General features: G+C 38.5%; 1 protein-coding gene and 2 pseudogenes across 1 annotated transcript in view; all 3 read right to left on the reverse strand.

Moving 5' to 3' along the window:
• Positions 1-3,515: 3,515 nt before the first annotated feature.
• Positions 3,516-16,582, reverse strand: part of SMCO2 (single-pass membrane protein with coiled-coil domains 2) — a 34,921-nt gene continuing 21,854 nt past the window's right edge. The window contains 3 exon segments of the mRNA XM_003828908.6: positions 3,516-7,817; positions 7,819-7,852; positions 13,576-13,751. Of these exon segments, the coding sequence (XP_003828956.2) occupies positions 7,653-7,817; positions 7,819-7,852; positions 13,576-13,751 (375 nt within the window). The 3' untranslated portion in view covers positions 3,516-7,652.
• Positions 8,957-12,513, reverse strand: LOC129393518 (arginine--tRNA ligase, cytoplasmic-like; annotated as a pseudogene).
• LOC100983732 (arginine--tRNA ligase, cytoplasmic-like) lies at positions 11,958-12,509 on the reverse strand (annotated as a pseudogene).

Consider the following 16,582-nt stretch of genomic DNA (forward strand, 5'->3'; position numbering starts at 1 on the left):
TGAGGTCCCAGCTACACAGGAGGCTGAGGTGGGAGGGATCACTTGAGCCTGGGAGGCTGAGTTGGGAGGGATCACTTGAGCCTGGGAAGTCAAGGTTGCGATGAGACATGATCATGCCACTGCACTCCAGCCTGGGCAACAGAGTGAGACCCTGTCTCAAAACAAATAAATAAAGTTAAAACATGTTCACTGCATAAATTTTTCTGAAGAAGAAAAGTCACTTACAATCCTACCATCCAGAGAAGACTGTTCACTTTTTGTGTGTACTCGATTTCTCTAGAAGAACGAGTTCTTTGATGGCAACTGAGCAGCATAAGCATTTGTTGTGCTTCAGCTCACAGGTGCAGTGGAAGGGGAAAAGAGGCAGATCAGTCCTGGTTATTCATTTGTTGGGGCCTGTAATCTAGTCTGATCAGGTGGTTCCCAGGAGGAAGTCAACCGGGAGCTTCTGGGAAAAGATTTTCTCCCACTCTTTCCTCCTGTTGCATAAAAATGTTTGGAGCCACAGCAGCCACCTTGGGACCACGACGGGAGAGCCAAGAGAATGGAAGAAATGGTGATTCAGAGCAATGACACCATTGAGCTGCTCAACTAACCAACCCTGGAACCACCCTCGCTGTGGATATTTTGCCACATGAGATAATAAGTGTCCTTATTCTTTAATCCAATATAATTTAGGTATCCTGTTACAGATAAAAGCACCTCAACTGTTAAACCTCTACTTTTATAGAAGTTACTGGAACCACTTGCTTTGCTTGTTTATCAACACATGCAGCAAAAGCCCTTCCAAAGGGAAAAAGTCATGAGACAAAATCTGATTTTTGAGCATATGGCAGTCTCACCAGCCAGAAGCTATTGGGACAGGCAGTGTGAGCTCCTACCCAGAAGGTGGGAAAGGAAGCCAACATAACGCTCTGGAATGGAGAGGCCTTCAGTACTAGAAAAAGTAACTGGACTTTAGGCTTGAAGAGAAGATTCAATTTGGGGATGAAGTGGAGAAAGCAGAAAACGTTGTAACCCCTGAAGTAGCTCATGTCCAAGCTGGGTGGACAGTGAGGCCATTGGCCGTTCCTTGCCTATGTCAATGACCTTTGCATCTATATTGCTTCTGGGAACAGTGGTCAGTGGCAGAGATGATGCCAAAGATGGCCAGGGTTGCAGGTGGTTTCCAAAACCTGTAGCACTGGTGAAAGCTGCACTTGACATTGAATAAATGTTAGTTCATTGATTCATTAATAATTTTTGTTTGCTTGCTTGTTTTAGAGACAGGATCTCACTCTGTCACCGAGGCTGGAGTGCAGTGGCACAATCATAGCTCACTGCAGCCTTGAACTCCTAGGCTTAAACGAGCCTCTCACCTCAGCCTTCTGAGTAGCTAGGACTACATGCACCTGCCTTCATTCCCAGCTGGTCATTCATAAATATTTTGTGAACATTTACTATCTTCTGAGTAGTGTGCTATATGCTAAATATGCGGGGCTTAACATGGCATTGTTCCTGCTTTCATAGAACATACAATCCAATTTGGGGAGGCTGCATGTCACTTGAAAAGGACACGGATATTGCAGCCAGATAAATCTAGATTCAAATCCTGATGCTACCTTTTACAGTGGGACTCTAAACAAGTTATTATCGTCTGTGCCTCAATTCTCTCATGTATAAAAATGGGGATAATGATAATACCTGGCTTATAAAATAATTGTGAGGATTAAATCATAAAATGTGCATGAAGTACTTAACACAGTGCATGAAACATACTGATATTTTTAAAACAACATGACTGTTGTTAGTTATTACATATTATTGTTATGTGTATATCTAGCCCATTTCCTCCCTCCTGGTTACCTACCCCTTTTAAACCTTGACCCCCTCATCCTGGGTACAACTTATTCCTTTTCCTCTTTAGCCTTTTAGCATTCAGACATGTTTTCGGATATTTTGTATATAATGTGATGTCTATATAGTCCTAGTTTAGTCTATGCTTTTGTGGAGCTTACATTTTCATGGAAAGAGACAGATAAACAATAAACCTAATAAGTAAATTATATATTATGGTAGAAGTCATGACAAAAAATAGAACAGGGCAGGTTTGGGAGAGGTGGGATGGGGATGGGAGGAATGCAATTTTAAACATGATGGTTATACGAGCCTCATTAAGAAGACGGCATTTTAAAATTCACTATTTTAAAGTGTACAATTCTGTGGTTTTTAGTGTAGTCACAATGTTGTACAACCATCAACAGCATGAAATTTCAGAATATGTTCATCATTCCAAAAAGAAACTCCAAATCAATTTGTAGTCACTCCTCCCGACCTCTGACAGCCATTCTTCTGCCTTGTCTCTATGGATTTGCATATTCCAGACACTTTATATAAATGGAATCACTCAATCTGTAGAATTTTGTGTCTGGTTTCTTTCACTTTACATAATGTTTTCCAAGGTCACCCAGGTTGTAGCATGTATCAATACCTCATTCTGTTTTGTGGTTGAATAATAACTCTATTGTATCAGTACACCACATTTTGTTTATCTATTCATCAGTTGATGGATATTTGGTTTGTACTTTTTGACTATTATGAATGCTGCTGCTATGAACATTCACATACAAGTTTTTATGTGGATATATATTTTCAATTCTTTTGGATATATACCTAGGTATGGAATTGCTGAAGGTATATGGTAACTCTATGTTTAATTTTTTGAGTAAGTGTTTTCCACAGTGGCTGTATTATTTACATTCCCACCAGCAATATAATAGGATTCTAATTTCTGCACATCCTCACCAACACTTAGTATTATCTGTCTTTTTTATTACAGCCAAGAAGATAACCTTTGAGCCAAGATTTGAAGGCACTGTGGGCGTAAGCCATGGAGAAGAGACTTCCAGGCAGAGGGGCTGGCCCGGGCAAAGCCCTGGTGACCAGAGTGTGCCTGATGTGTTCCAGGAACACCAAGATGAACAGTGGAACTTGAGAAGCGTGATCGAGAGGACAAGTAGAATAGGATGAGGCTTGAGCCAACAGAAGGCAGTGGCCAAATACAAGTAGTTGAAAGGACTTTGGCATTTACTTTGAAAGAAATGGAAAACCACTGAAGGGGTTTGGAGCAGAAAGGTGACATGATTTGACCTGCATTATAAAAGAGTGTCACTCTGACTGCTGAATTGTATGTGGGCAAGGGTGGAATCAGGAGAACGAGAGCAAGTTGGTTGGTTTTTGCAACAATGGTGACATGCAAAGGTGGTTGCTATCAGGGAGGTGGTGAGTAGCAGTTGAATTCTGCATGTGTTTTAAGCAACAAGATTTCCTGACAGACTGAGAGTGGAATATGAAAAAGGAAGGAGTCAAGCAAGACTTCATGGCTTGTGGTTCACTTATTTTTACTTTAAGATATATCAGGAAGTGTGTTCAAATTCATTTCTTCACTATTAGGTCAAACCCAAAGTTCTTAATTAAGGCAATCTCACATGTTTAAAAATATTATTCATGGTAATAATAATAATACTCAAAACCTATTAAACATCAGGCTCTTTAATCCAGCAATCTCATGAGGCAGGTATTATTTTTCTCAATTTATATATGAGTAAACAAAATCGTGAGAAATAACTGGCAGCTCCCCTAATTTTTATCCCTGCTTCCAACATAGGATCAACTAGAGAAAGTCAAATATGCACCCCCTAATCAATCACCTGGGATGTCCCAATCAGGGCTTATCCAACCTTGCCTTTTTCCCACTCTAAAGCTTTCCCACTCCTCTGCCTGCCTTTGAGTCTCTGCCAAAATGCAACTGATGGACTCCTTTGTTATTGCAAGCTCTGAATAAATAGCCTCTGCTTGTTCTCATTTGACTGTTCTTTATTTCCACAAGTGTCTTAGGTAATGTTCTTTGGGAAAAGGACTCTGAGACAAAGACTTGCACACAGGTTTACTGGGGGACACTCACAGGGTGGACAAATGTGGAGGGGATGGTAGAAGCAGAATGGGGCAGATGGAGATGAAATGTGATACAATTGCACTAGAGGCCTCAGCTGACCCCACCAGGAGCTCTGCGGCTAGGATGGCCCTCTAAAAAGGTACCCTGGGTTAGGCATTGGATGCAGACCACCCTTAGGGAAGGAGAGGAAGCTTAGGTTAGACAACTGTCTTTGACTAAGGCCAAGTCCAAAGTAGGGTCTTGCTATGAACTCTCAGCAGATGGGGAATGGTTGTTTGGATCCCCCTCCAGGGAGAGAGATTAGCTGACCCCATCCAAACACAGTTGACAGTGGATCATGTCTTGAACCCAACTTTAAATCCAAGTTCAAAGCTCCTTTCACTACAGCATAGCTGTCTTCACCTAAAAACATGACAAATGGAGATTTTGTGAAACTCATGTTCTTTCCTCTTAGTCCAAAACCAAAAACATATTTATGCAGTGATTCAGACATTTTTAGCAAATGGTTTAGAGTACAGCAGTTGGCTCAATTGAATATGGCATTAAAATATCTGAAATAAAACCCGACCTGACCAACCAAAAGCAGTTAGCTGAGTTACCACACGTAGACATTCATACCCTCTTAATATTTCCGTATGTTACTAAATGTTTCCCTCTCTCAATAGAGTACTGTGACTTCCAGCTTTCCAGCTTGAGATGCTGATGAATTGAAAACAAATTGATGTGAAAATATTACCACTCCCACTTCAAAGATATTCAACTCCCAGGGAAAAGTATCCCATCTTAGTCAAAATCCTAACCGAATATGTCTTGGAAGTTAGTAAAATATTAATTTATTCTTTAAAACAATCTAGTCCTCTAACTTACTTTGTCTTTAGTGTTATGTGACTATCACAAGATTTTAAGCTTTATTGAACTCACTACTTCTTTTTGGGATTTACAGGTAAATCAACCAGTACTGTTTCTAGTTATGGGAACTTACCTGATGATTATAAAAAACATATACCAAGTTCTATCTATAAATTTGTCTGAATAGTCCTTGTATCTGTAAACAAGATAACTGTGACTTTTTAAGATCTGTCAGCATAGTCCCTATCACAAGACCTTTTGAATATGTTAGTCATTGCTCCCAGAGCTTTTGGCTCTTTGCCTTTCTGTGTGTCCTGGAAATTCCTTTACGCTCACCCTTTCACCCTGCTCCCAAAGAACCTTGATTAACCTTGTATGGGATCTCAGCTAATTTGTAATCCCAGGTACCTTTTGCCCATAGAGCATGGTGTTCTTAAACTTTGAGTCATAAGAATTGTTAGGGGAATCTATTAAAATAGAGGATATCAGAGATTCATACCACATTTAAAGAATCAGAACTTCTGGAGGTGATGCTCAGACAAATGTATAATTAAATGCCTCTTTTTGGAATTCTGTTAAATATCACAGCTTGAGAACCACTTGCAAACAAATTGCATATTTCTAGCAACCAATATGCCCAGTTTTCTGGCTACAGAGTATCAAGATAAAAGTGATGATTGGAGTCCATTCTTTTCAGCAGCTGTGTACATAATGACAATCCATGGAAGTAGAAACAACAGGCTGGATTAGGCCAACAGTGATCCATCTCTATGGTAAGACCTATTAAAAATGTTAACTAAATAAATGCAAATAATAGGGCTGATCTAAGAAAAATATCTGTAGAAGAAATTGGCATGGCCAAGTGATTGCTAGTACACAAAAATAAGATAGTAAAGGAGTTGAAAATTATTTCAAGGGTGTGGGAAGATGGGGTCATTGGAAAAATGGCTGTGATTGAAATTATTGAACAGATAAATATTGAATATAGGACTGAGGTGAGGTGATAGGGAGGCTGCAAAGATAAGAACCACATAGTTTAATTTACTTCAATGGGTATTTATCAAGTCCATACAAACTATGTGCACCGCATTTTCCTACAGTGTACCAAGGCATGGTTACCCAATTTGGATTTTTATTTTTAAAAATAAAGTTCCCGGGCCGGGCATGGTGGCTCACGCCTGTAATCCCAACACTTTGGGAGGCTGAGGAGGGCAGATCACCTGAGGTCAGGAGTTTGAGACCAGCCTGGCCAACATGGTGAAACCCCGTCTCTACTAAAAATACAAAATTAGCTGGGCATGGTGGTGCGTGCCTGTAATCCCAGCTACTTGGGAGGCTGAGGCAGGAAAATCGCTTGAACCTGGGAGGCGGAGGTTGCAATGAGCTGAGATCGCACCACTGCACTCCAGCCTGGGTGACAAGAGTGAAACTCTGTCTCAAATAAATAAATAAAGTTTCTGGATCCTGCATTAGCTCTACTGAATCCAAATATCTGGGAATGGGGGAAGTCTCTAATGTATAAAGCTCCCCAAGAGATTCCAGTGCATCTAATCAATGGGCCAGCATTTGGGAATCACTATTCCAGAGACCAGAAACATGAATGAGGCATAGTGTTTGTTTCTAAAGACTGTACAAACTGGTATGGTGAGCTCTATGCTGTACCAGCTTTCCTAACTTTGTCTTATATTTCTGGCTTCTAAATTTTACTCATGGTTTTTCTTTTCTCTGAAATGCCTTTTTGTCATTTCTGCCATGAAAATATTATTCATCCTTCAAGATCCAGTCAAATATGAGAACTGGGACCGTATTGCATATCTCTTGGCCACCAGCCTTCCAACTCCATGTCCATTACACAACCAAATACCGTTAAGATCCAACCTCATAATGTCTGCTTCATTCATGGTCTTTGCGTTTCCATCTCCACCTCTTTGGCTCACCTGTACCACTGAATGGCTTTTTAACCACTCTTGCACTCCATCTGCCCTCCTACTCTAATTTATTCTTTATGGTTCTATTTAATATTACTTTTGCACATTTTAATTATAACTTTTTATATTAAAAATAAATGTTAGCATTTTCCCATTAGCTACAAAGTTAGGGATAAAACACTCTAGTCTGACATTCAAAATTCTCTACTGTATCAGTTAGACTTCCTTTGATTGTAAGCAACAGAACCAGTCTGGCTAATTTAAGCAGAAAAAGATACGGAGTGGTTTACAAAATCAAAGTTCTAATCATTTCCTTTTGATTTTGTGAATCTTCTTAAAATTCTCAGTTATAGAGAATGTCTGATGCAACAGTTTTCCAGCTCTTATTAATAAGAAGACAAGGGACATTGACTGAAAGACCGCCTATAATTAGGCCCGCTGGGGATAGTTCTTTCAAAGCAAACTTCGGGTGCTATTATCAAAAGAAGAAATAAATGTTAAGGAGAAAAGCCAAGAAATGCCAACTATCTCCAAAATAGGGCTCCAATTCAATTGAAGTAAAATTGGATACAGTGGAGGGGAAAGAATTTTATGCTTTCTTTTTTGAGACAACAGAAGTCAAAATGGAGAAGATAACCACGGGAGATAATACTTTGTGGTCTCAATGTACCCCATGTTGGGGGAGAAGCAAGGTTAGTGGTTTGAAGAAAATGTTTTCAACAAAGTGTGGAATGATTCAAGAAGGGATTGTGATTCATAAAGGTAAAGATAAGCTGTTTTCATTTTTTTTCCATGATCAATCAACTTCTGTGTAATTACAACGTTCTTTACAAAAACCTTGTACGTTATTTTTTGAAAAATAAGTTAGCCACCACAATACAGGAACAGCCACAATGTTTACTGGTGAGAAAGTCAGTAGGGTGACAGTAACTTCTGTATCTTTAGGAGGGTAACAAGGCTTCCACTTCCAAATTCAAGAAAGGCTCTCTCATCTCCCGTAGGTCCCATGTGGTGCGGCACCCAAGCATTCTCAGAAGCACCCTTTCAAAGAGAAATGTAGCACCAAAAAATAGTATGTAACATAAAAGTCCAGTGACGGTGAGGACAATGAAACATGATGGAAATCCTCAGTGCACGTTTCCTACAAAGAGAGAAAACATCTGTGTTAACCAAATTCTGAAAATAATCACATTGATAGGCTCCTGGCACCTCCACCCAGGTAGCTCTAAAACTTCAACTAAGTAATTTTCTCTTGACTTCAGTTTACATTTGTAAAAGCAGCAGCTTGGAATGGAGGAGCACTTATTTATGTTCATGCTACGTCTGGCATTGGAATTTCAAGATCCTATAGCCATGAAACAATAAAATCCCTGGATAGTGTGGGGTTCTTTCCTTTGAAATGTCCTTTTCACATCCTAGCAGGTTATTGCAATCTTTACCTCACTCATGAGGTATATGATGTCTCTTTTTGAGCAAACAAAGGCACAGGCAGTTAGATTTTCCCCAGGACACAAAGTATAACGTGATAAAGGGAATTCAGAGCTCTTTGCCCCTAGTTTTTGTCCTGGCACCAGACTTTTATTTGTAAAATAATAGAAGTTTTTTAAATCCTTGAGGACCCATCCTTCTGGGTTGCACCTATGACATATTTTATTGATATGATTCTAAGTCCTTGCATTATTATTTTCTAGTTATAAATGTATTATATGATTAGGGCAGAAAATCCAGAAGAACACAAAGAAGAAATGTCATAGATCATCCAATTACCTGAGATAATTACCATCTATAATACATCAGAAGAGAAAATCTAGAGCGTAGTTAAAGCTAGCCATGGATCGATTTTGTGACCTAACTCAGTGGTTTTATAAACCAGAGCCAAGTTTCTCGCCATTATCCCCACTGGCTATCACTTGGCAGTTACACACATAATTGCTTTCACTTCACACATTTATTAAAGAGCCAATGTTCTTAAGATACTCTATTAGGAAGGGGCTTAGAGAGCTGATAACAGGAAGCAGATGTGTCCTGCCTTCAAGGAGCACCAAAGGCAGATTTGTTCTTTCTTAGGAAAAGAAAAACAACTCACTACAAAAACTATCTAGTAAATAAACACTGTTCCTCCTAAATTAAAAAACCAGTCATCTTTGGAAATACTAAACTATGACATTTTCAAAGAAACACATTTTAACATTAAGTTTTTGGAAAGTAAAACAAATTTTCTAAAGCAAAGATAATTTGGAAAACAGAGAAATGAAGAAACTATAATCTCATCACCCAAATATAACCAGATACATTTTTTATCTTTTTTCCTTTCTTCCATTTATTCATTCATTCTTTTTATTTTGTCTTAGTTTTTAGTTTAATTTTTTCCCTACATTTAGAGTATACTCATCTAGTTTTTTCTGTCCTACGGTAAATACTCTTGGTACAGTTAAATTCATATTTATTTCTTGACAGTAATGAATCATTTGATTTTTATTTACAAGTCAATACAAGTTTTAAAAATTTAAATTTTCTATTACTAAGCATGATATTCATTTTAAAAGGTCTAGACATTTTTCTTTGGAAAAAAAAACATAGTTAACTAAATTGAAATAAGGTTTCTCATATCACCTGTACAGAACCAAAAAAATGTGTCACTAATAATTTTATTCATTTTAGACATCTTTGGTAAAGAATAAAATATTCTTTTAACTTTTGAATACTATTTATTTAATTTTCAAACCTTGCCACGTGTAAAACCTTTGATCTTTTCCAATATCTCCACATTATTTATGGTCAGTACATAGGGGATGACCATAAAGGGAACGGAAGGACTAGGGGACATTATCAATAAAAGGCCACCTTGTGAAGCTAAAACCAGCAAAAATCGATTCATAATGATTGAATTAATCCATAAGGCAAACTTCCTCAAGATGTTAGTGTGTAAATATGCTGTAGTTAAACCAATATATCTCCAGTTCTTTAACAAGAGATGGGCAAAATTTCAGGCAATCTTAATTAGCATGTAATCATGTGAGAAAAAGATGAGCAACTCAGCCTGATTATAATCCCCCGATATAACACAATAAAGCGATATGTGAAAGGCATTCACCTATTTACTTATTTGTCTGGTTGGTTGGTTTGGAGTTATTAGTCACATACTATAAAATTCACTCTATACATTGTACAATCCAGAGGCTTTTGGTTTAGTCACAAGGCTGTACAACCATCACCACTATCTAATTCCAGGAAATTTTTGTCACCCCAAAAAGAAACCCCATTCCCTGGAGCAGTCACCATCTCCCTATTCCCCAACACTCTGTGCCTGGCAACCATGAATCTACTTTGAATCTATATGGATTTTCCTACTTTGAACATTCATATAGATGGAATCATTTGGATATCCCTCTGTGTCTGGCTGTCTTTCACTGAGCACAATGTTTTCTAAGATCATGTTGTGGTATGTATCAGTACATCATTCTTTTTTGCAGCTGAATAATACTTCATTGTGTGGCTACACTGCATTTTGTTCTTCCATTCATCAGTTAATGGACATTTGGATTGTTTCTACTTTTTGGCTATTATGAATAATGCTGCCATGAACATTTGTGTACAGGTTTTTGTGTGGACATTTTCAATTCTTTTGAGTATATACCCAAAAGTAGACTTGTGGAATCATGTGGTAATTCTATATTTAACCGTTTTAGAAACTGCCAAGTTGTTTTCAAAAGTGGTTGTACCATTTCGCAATCCCACCAGTGATATACGAGGGTTCCAATTTCTCCACATCCTCTCCAATGCTAGTTATTGTCTGTCTTTTTTACTGTAGTCATCTTAGTGGATGTTAAGTGGTATCCCACTGTGGTTCATTGTGGTTTTGATTTACGTTTTTTTAATGACCAATGATGCTGAACATCTTTTCATGTGCTTGTTGACCATTTGTGTGTCTTCTTTGAAGAAATGTGTATCCGAGTCATTTGCCTGTTTTTCAAACTGGGTTGTTTATCTTTTTGTTGTTGAGTTGTAAGAGTTATTTTTTTTTCACAGTTGACAAACGTTCTTGTGTTAATATAATGGTTATAAAAAAAAAAGCAAACAATGCTAGTGACCAGTGTGGTAAAAACATACAGTGTTCAAACCTAAGCAGGATTACATCCTTTGGACAGGTTTTATTCCCGGGATATTGAACCCCTCAGCCATGACAGCATCTACTGCTTCACACAGCAGCATACACCACTTGTTCACCTTCAATGTCTCTCCAGTCTTGTCGATCTTTCTCCACACAATAGCAGCTATCATAGAACTCTGTGAAAGTAGCTGCCAGCTCATATATAGAACCACAAGAACCAGAAGTAAGTCATCTAAAATCTTTTGTAGTATCTCAGGGAGCCATAAAATGCAATGGCCTAGTTTCCATTCTTTCTCATGGTGCAAAATAATCTTGGTCTGTCAAGCAGCTTTTTGGAGCATCTGATCATTGATACTGGCCAGATGTGCAATAGACCTGGTTCTAGTGAAACCACACAAAAATTAAGCAGCTGTATTTCCTCTGTCATCTAGCATTTTGTCAAACGAGAAGATGTTGTCACTCAACCGGTTATGGGAAAGTTCAGTTTATTTGATACAGCCATAAGCAACAGATGTCTAAGCAGCATTCAATTCCTCTGCAGTTAAGACCTTGCTTCTTTCTTTTTCCTTCAATTTGTCCATGGATCACTTTAGTCCTTATTCCAGGTCTACGAGATGAACTGTTTCATCTGAACATATATTAAACTTCTTGTCTTCCCCTAGCAACACACCAAATCCAGCATGGGAGACTCTAGTTACTTTAGGATCATACCAACCAATCTTTTGAGCAGCAGCAAATATTTTTTGGAAGTGCAGAGATTGTCCACTGTTCACCCAGAGATAACCATATCTTCTTTTTCCTCAAACAGTTTTTGCTTAAGAGCAGCCAGATCAGATGCATCATAGTTATAACCTCCATCTGATTTTTTTTTTTTTTTGAGACCAGGTCTCACTCTGTTGCCCAAGCTGGAGTGCAGTGACACGATCTCCAGGCTCACCACAACCTCGACTTCCCTGGGCTCAGGTGATAGTCCCACCTCAGCCTCCCCAGTAGGTAAAACTACAGGCATGTGTCACTGAATTTTTTTTTTGTAGACACAAGTTTTCACCTTGTTGCCCAGGCTGGTCTCAAACTCCTGGGGCTCAAGTGATCCACCTGCCTCAGGCTCCCGAAGTGCTTGGATTATAGGCATGAGCTACCACACCCAGCCTCCATCTGATTTTACCATGGTTAATGGTATGGAACATCCTGGGACCAACACAAACTTTCTGCCATCATCCACTTGCACAAATCATCTATCATCAAATTCCTTTACATCATTCATCCTATCTTGATAGAAGAATTATTCTTTATCTATTAAAGAGATGTCCAGAGCATCATAGATTTTACTAAACTATTGGCAGGAGATATCACAGATAAACTTTCAAGTTTTTATAATATCTGGATTTTTACTCTGGAACAGAATGTGACACTGATATGCTCATTTCTTAAATTCCTCCTCAGTATCAAACCTCTTAGATTCCTTACAAAAGGCCTGAAGATTTCCAATAGGAGGTGAAACTGTTAGACAAGCTGGAAATTTATCTTGCAGGTGAGCAATATGCATGTCAAACTGGGTCCCCCAATCTCCTACATGGTTTAACCTAAGCACCTCGTATCCTGCAAATTCAAAGAGGCAGCACATGCTCTCTCCTATGATGGTCAACATGAGGTGGCCTGCACACATCTGTTTGAGCATTATGAGCATCTTGTATACGTCAAGTCCCCAAATTACGAAGACAAGATTCATGCTTTTGTGTATCCCTTGGAGTATTAGGAGAAGACAGATGTGAAACAATTTAATTTCAATAACATGCCATGGGCTGTCCGACAGGATTATGTGCAAGGTGTGCACATAAACTTTTACAACTCAACAGCAAAAAATAAAAGAACAACCCAATTCTTTAAAATGGGCAAAGGACTTGATTGAAGACAGAGCTGAGATTCTACCTGGGTTGGTGGTTGGAGATAAAGAATCAAAAATGTTTTCTTAGAGGAAATTACTTCTCAGGGTGTAAATGATGGTGTGGCATCTCCTGAACAGGATCCAAAGAGCCAGAATTTGCTGGTAGTGTGTTTCCAATACCGTCCAAGGGTAAGGCATCCTGCACAGCAAACAAAACTTTTCAAATTTCTTATGAAAAGAACATAACTGATAAGAGTGAAGGTGGTTGCCTCATCATGTATAGATACCATCTTTTAAGATTTTAGATAGATATAGATAGATTTTATAGATACATCTATAGATATGTAGATAGAAATAAATCTATATCTCTCTATACATAGACAAATCTCTATATATCTATAGAAATGTATAGAGAAGCTTCTCTGTATTTGCAGCCATCATGGAAGAAAATTTAAAATTAAAGTGTTGACTTAATGTTGTTTGGAAGAGTTTTCAGGCAAAAAGGAACAGACTAACTAAAAATATAATTAACATTAACAGCCATCCACAAGAGGTCTTTGGTCATATATCTTTGATCATGAAGATATATCTATCTATATTTAGATATATTTATCTAAAGGTAAATCTTTAGATTTATCTAAAGCAGTAAGAAAGCAATCTATATATATCGAATGCAATAGATCTTTATCTAAATAAGAAAAATCCCATGACTCCAATGAACTCCAATGACTTTTAAAGAACATAGATAATTTACAAAAGAAAATAAAACAAAACATTTTAGTCAACACTTGAAAAAAATCAATCCCAGCATAATCCATACATTTTGGGGCAGTCATCCAGCCCTGAACGGCCCCTTGCTCTGACTTACCACGCTGTATTGCGGGGAGGAGACTTCTGCACTAAAAAGGATGCTGGGGCCTGAGGAAGCAGGGCCTCCATCTCTTCCGTATCTATTTCCTCAAAACTGTGAGAGTCAGTGTCCTCTGCCTCCATTTGATACATCCTTAGCTTTGCACTCAGCAGTTCCACATTCTTGCAAAGGTCCTGAAAAAAAAGAGTAATCAAGTACCTTAAAAAATTCTAAATGTCTCCAAGTCTTACTATAGATAATGCTGAGTGCTTTTCCTCTGGATCACCTTGGGGGCCCACATTAGAAATCACACATAGGTCCCATGAACAGATCATTGGCAGGTGCATCTTGAATAGAAGCAGACATACACATTCACAGTGTAAGGTAGCACTATGGTAGAAAACTAAATGAAACCCACATGCCAATCTTTAACCACTAGATTATTAATGTAGGAAGATGTCCTTGTACTGAATTCCTCTACTCAATTCGTTCATCTATGCAAAGCATATTTATTGGGTGATTACTGCTAACAGGTTCTAGGATACACTGTTAACAAAATAGACAAAGAATACAATCTATTACAGGGGCTGGGAGCAAGTGATAAACAGCTAAACACATACATACATTCTATATTACATGTTAAGATACACACTAAAGAGAAAACAAATAGGGTGTGGGAACAGAGAGTGTCTGAGGTTTGGTGATAGGGACATCTACTCAAGATAGCTGGGATAAGTTGGACTCAGAGCAGCTGACAGGTTGATACATTCATTCTTTCATTGTCTCATTTGCCCAATCACATTTACCTCAATGTCTAAGATCTTGTGGGAGGAGTTCAAAGATGGAGTTATTTTTTGAGGTAATGGAAATTAGGAGAGGTCTCAATGAAGAGATGACCTGTGAGCTGAGCCTTGAAGAATGGGTAATATGTAGACCCGAAGGGCAAGCACTAGAAGGCAGGATGAGAAGTAGAAGTAGCACAGGGGTGAGAGCTTGGGAGTACACTGGAATTGTGAATGTTCTGTTGGCCCAAGCAGAAGGCCAAAGGGAAGGAGGAAGGCCATAAGACTAGAAACCATCATTCTCAACAAACTAACACAGGAACAGAAAAGCAAACACTGCATATTCTCACTCATAAGTGGGAGTTGAACAATGAAAACACATGGACACAAGGAGGGGGACATCATACACCAGGGCCTGTTGAGGGGTGCAGGGCAAGGGGAGGGATAGTATTAGCAGAAATACCTAATGTAGATGACGGGTTGATGGATGCAGCAAACCACCATGGGACATGTATACCTATGTAACAAACCTGCATGTTCTGCATATGTAACCCAGAACTTAAAGTATAATAATAATAATAATAATAATAATAATAACAAATTAAATTAAATAAAAAAGAAAGAGACTACTATGTGGTGCACCGTCATATTCTTTTCAATATTTTAGAGGTATGCATTTACACAATAGCAGTTAATAATAAATCATGCTTCTCTCTTCATTACTCCTTCCTTGCTCCTTAAAAAACTTCTACCAGGACACAAGTTGAAGAAACATAGTTATGTTTCTGAGAAAATATTTCTTTTAAATATTTAACATTTTAGAATTTGTGAATGTAAGTCATTATGTCAGATTGAATATTCAGGCCGGATGGCTTTGCAAAAGAGCTGTCCACAAAAAGATCTGGTTCCTCTTCTTCTCTTCCCATGTCTCCTATAGGTTGCCAGGTAGAGACAACAGATGGTTTTGGCTGGTTTCTGTCAGTAAGCACAAGACATGGGCTGAAAGCAAATCATCACCTTCTAACACGTGAATGCCAATTGCATGTGTCACAAGTAAAGAATGCTTTTAAAGTTTTTAAATTAATCATCCACTAAGAGACGTTCAGGACACCCTGAAAAGCAGAGATATAGCAGGAAAAAGAGTATACTAGGATTCAAGAAAAATGAGTTCCAAAGATGACACTTATAGAAATTAATTTTTTTTTTTGAGACAAGGTCTCACTCTGACATCCAGGCTGGAGTGCAGTGGTGTGATCATGGCTCACTGCAGCCTCCATCTCCCCAGGCTCATGTGATCTTCCCACTTCAGTCTCCTGAGTAGTTGGGACTATAGGCATGTGCCACCATGCCCAGCTAGTTTTTTATTTTTTGTAGAGATGAGGTTTCTTTCTCTTTTTTTTTAACTTTTATTTTAGGTTTAGGAGTACATGTGAAGGTTTGTTACACAGGTAAACTTATGTCATGGGGGTTTGCTGTACAGATTATTTCATCACCCAGGAATTAAGCCCAGTAGCCAACAGTTACCCTTTCTCCTCTTCTCTTTCCTCCCACCCTCCACCCTCAAGTAGACCCCAGTGTCTGTTTCCTTCTTTGTGTTCATAAATTCTCATCATTTGGCTCCCACTTATAAATGAGAAAATGTGGTATTGATTTTCTGTTTCTGAGTTAGTTTGCTGAGGATGACAACCTCCGGCTCCATCCATGTTCCCACAAAAGACATGATCTCGTTCTTTTTTATGGATGCATAGTATTCCATGGTATATATGTATCACATTTTCTTTATCCCAACTGTCATTGATGGGCATTTAGGTTGATTCTATGTCTTTGCTATTGTGAATAGTGCTTCAGTGAACATTCACGTTCCTGTGTCTTTATGGTAGAGTGATTTATATTCCTCTGGGTATATACACAATAATGGGATTGCTGGGTCGACTGGTAGTTCTGCTTTTAGCTCTTTGAGGAATCGCCATACTGCTTTCTACAATGGTTGAACTAATTTACACTCCCACCCACTGTGTATAAGTGTTCCCTTTTCTCCACAACCTGGCCAACAGCTGTTATTTTTTGACTTTTTAATAATAGTCATTCTGACCAGTGTGGGAGATGATATCTCATTGTGGTTTTGATTTGCATTTCTCTAATAATCAGTGATATTGAGCTTTTTTTCATATGTTTCTTGGCCGCATGTATGTCTTCTTTTGAAAAGTAGAGACAGGGTTTCACCATGTTGCCCAGGCTGGTCT

This window comes from Pan paniscus, chromosome 10 (assembly GCF_029289425.2).
Source record: "Pan paniscus chromosome 10, NHGRI_mPanPan1-v2.0_pri, whole genome shotgun sequence".
In the NCBI taxonomy this organism is placed as follows: Eukaryota; Metazoa; Chordata; class Mammalia; order Primates; family Hominidae; genus Pan; species Pan paniscus.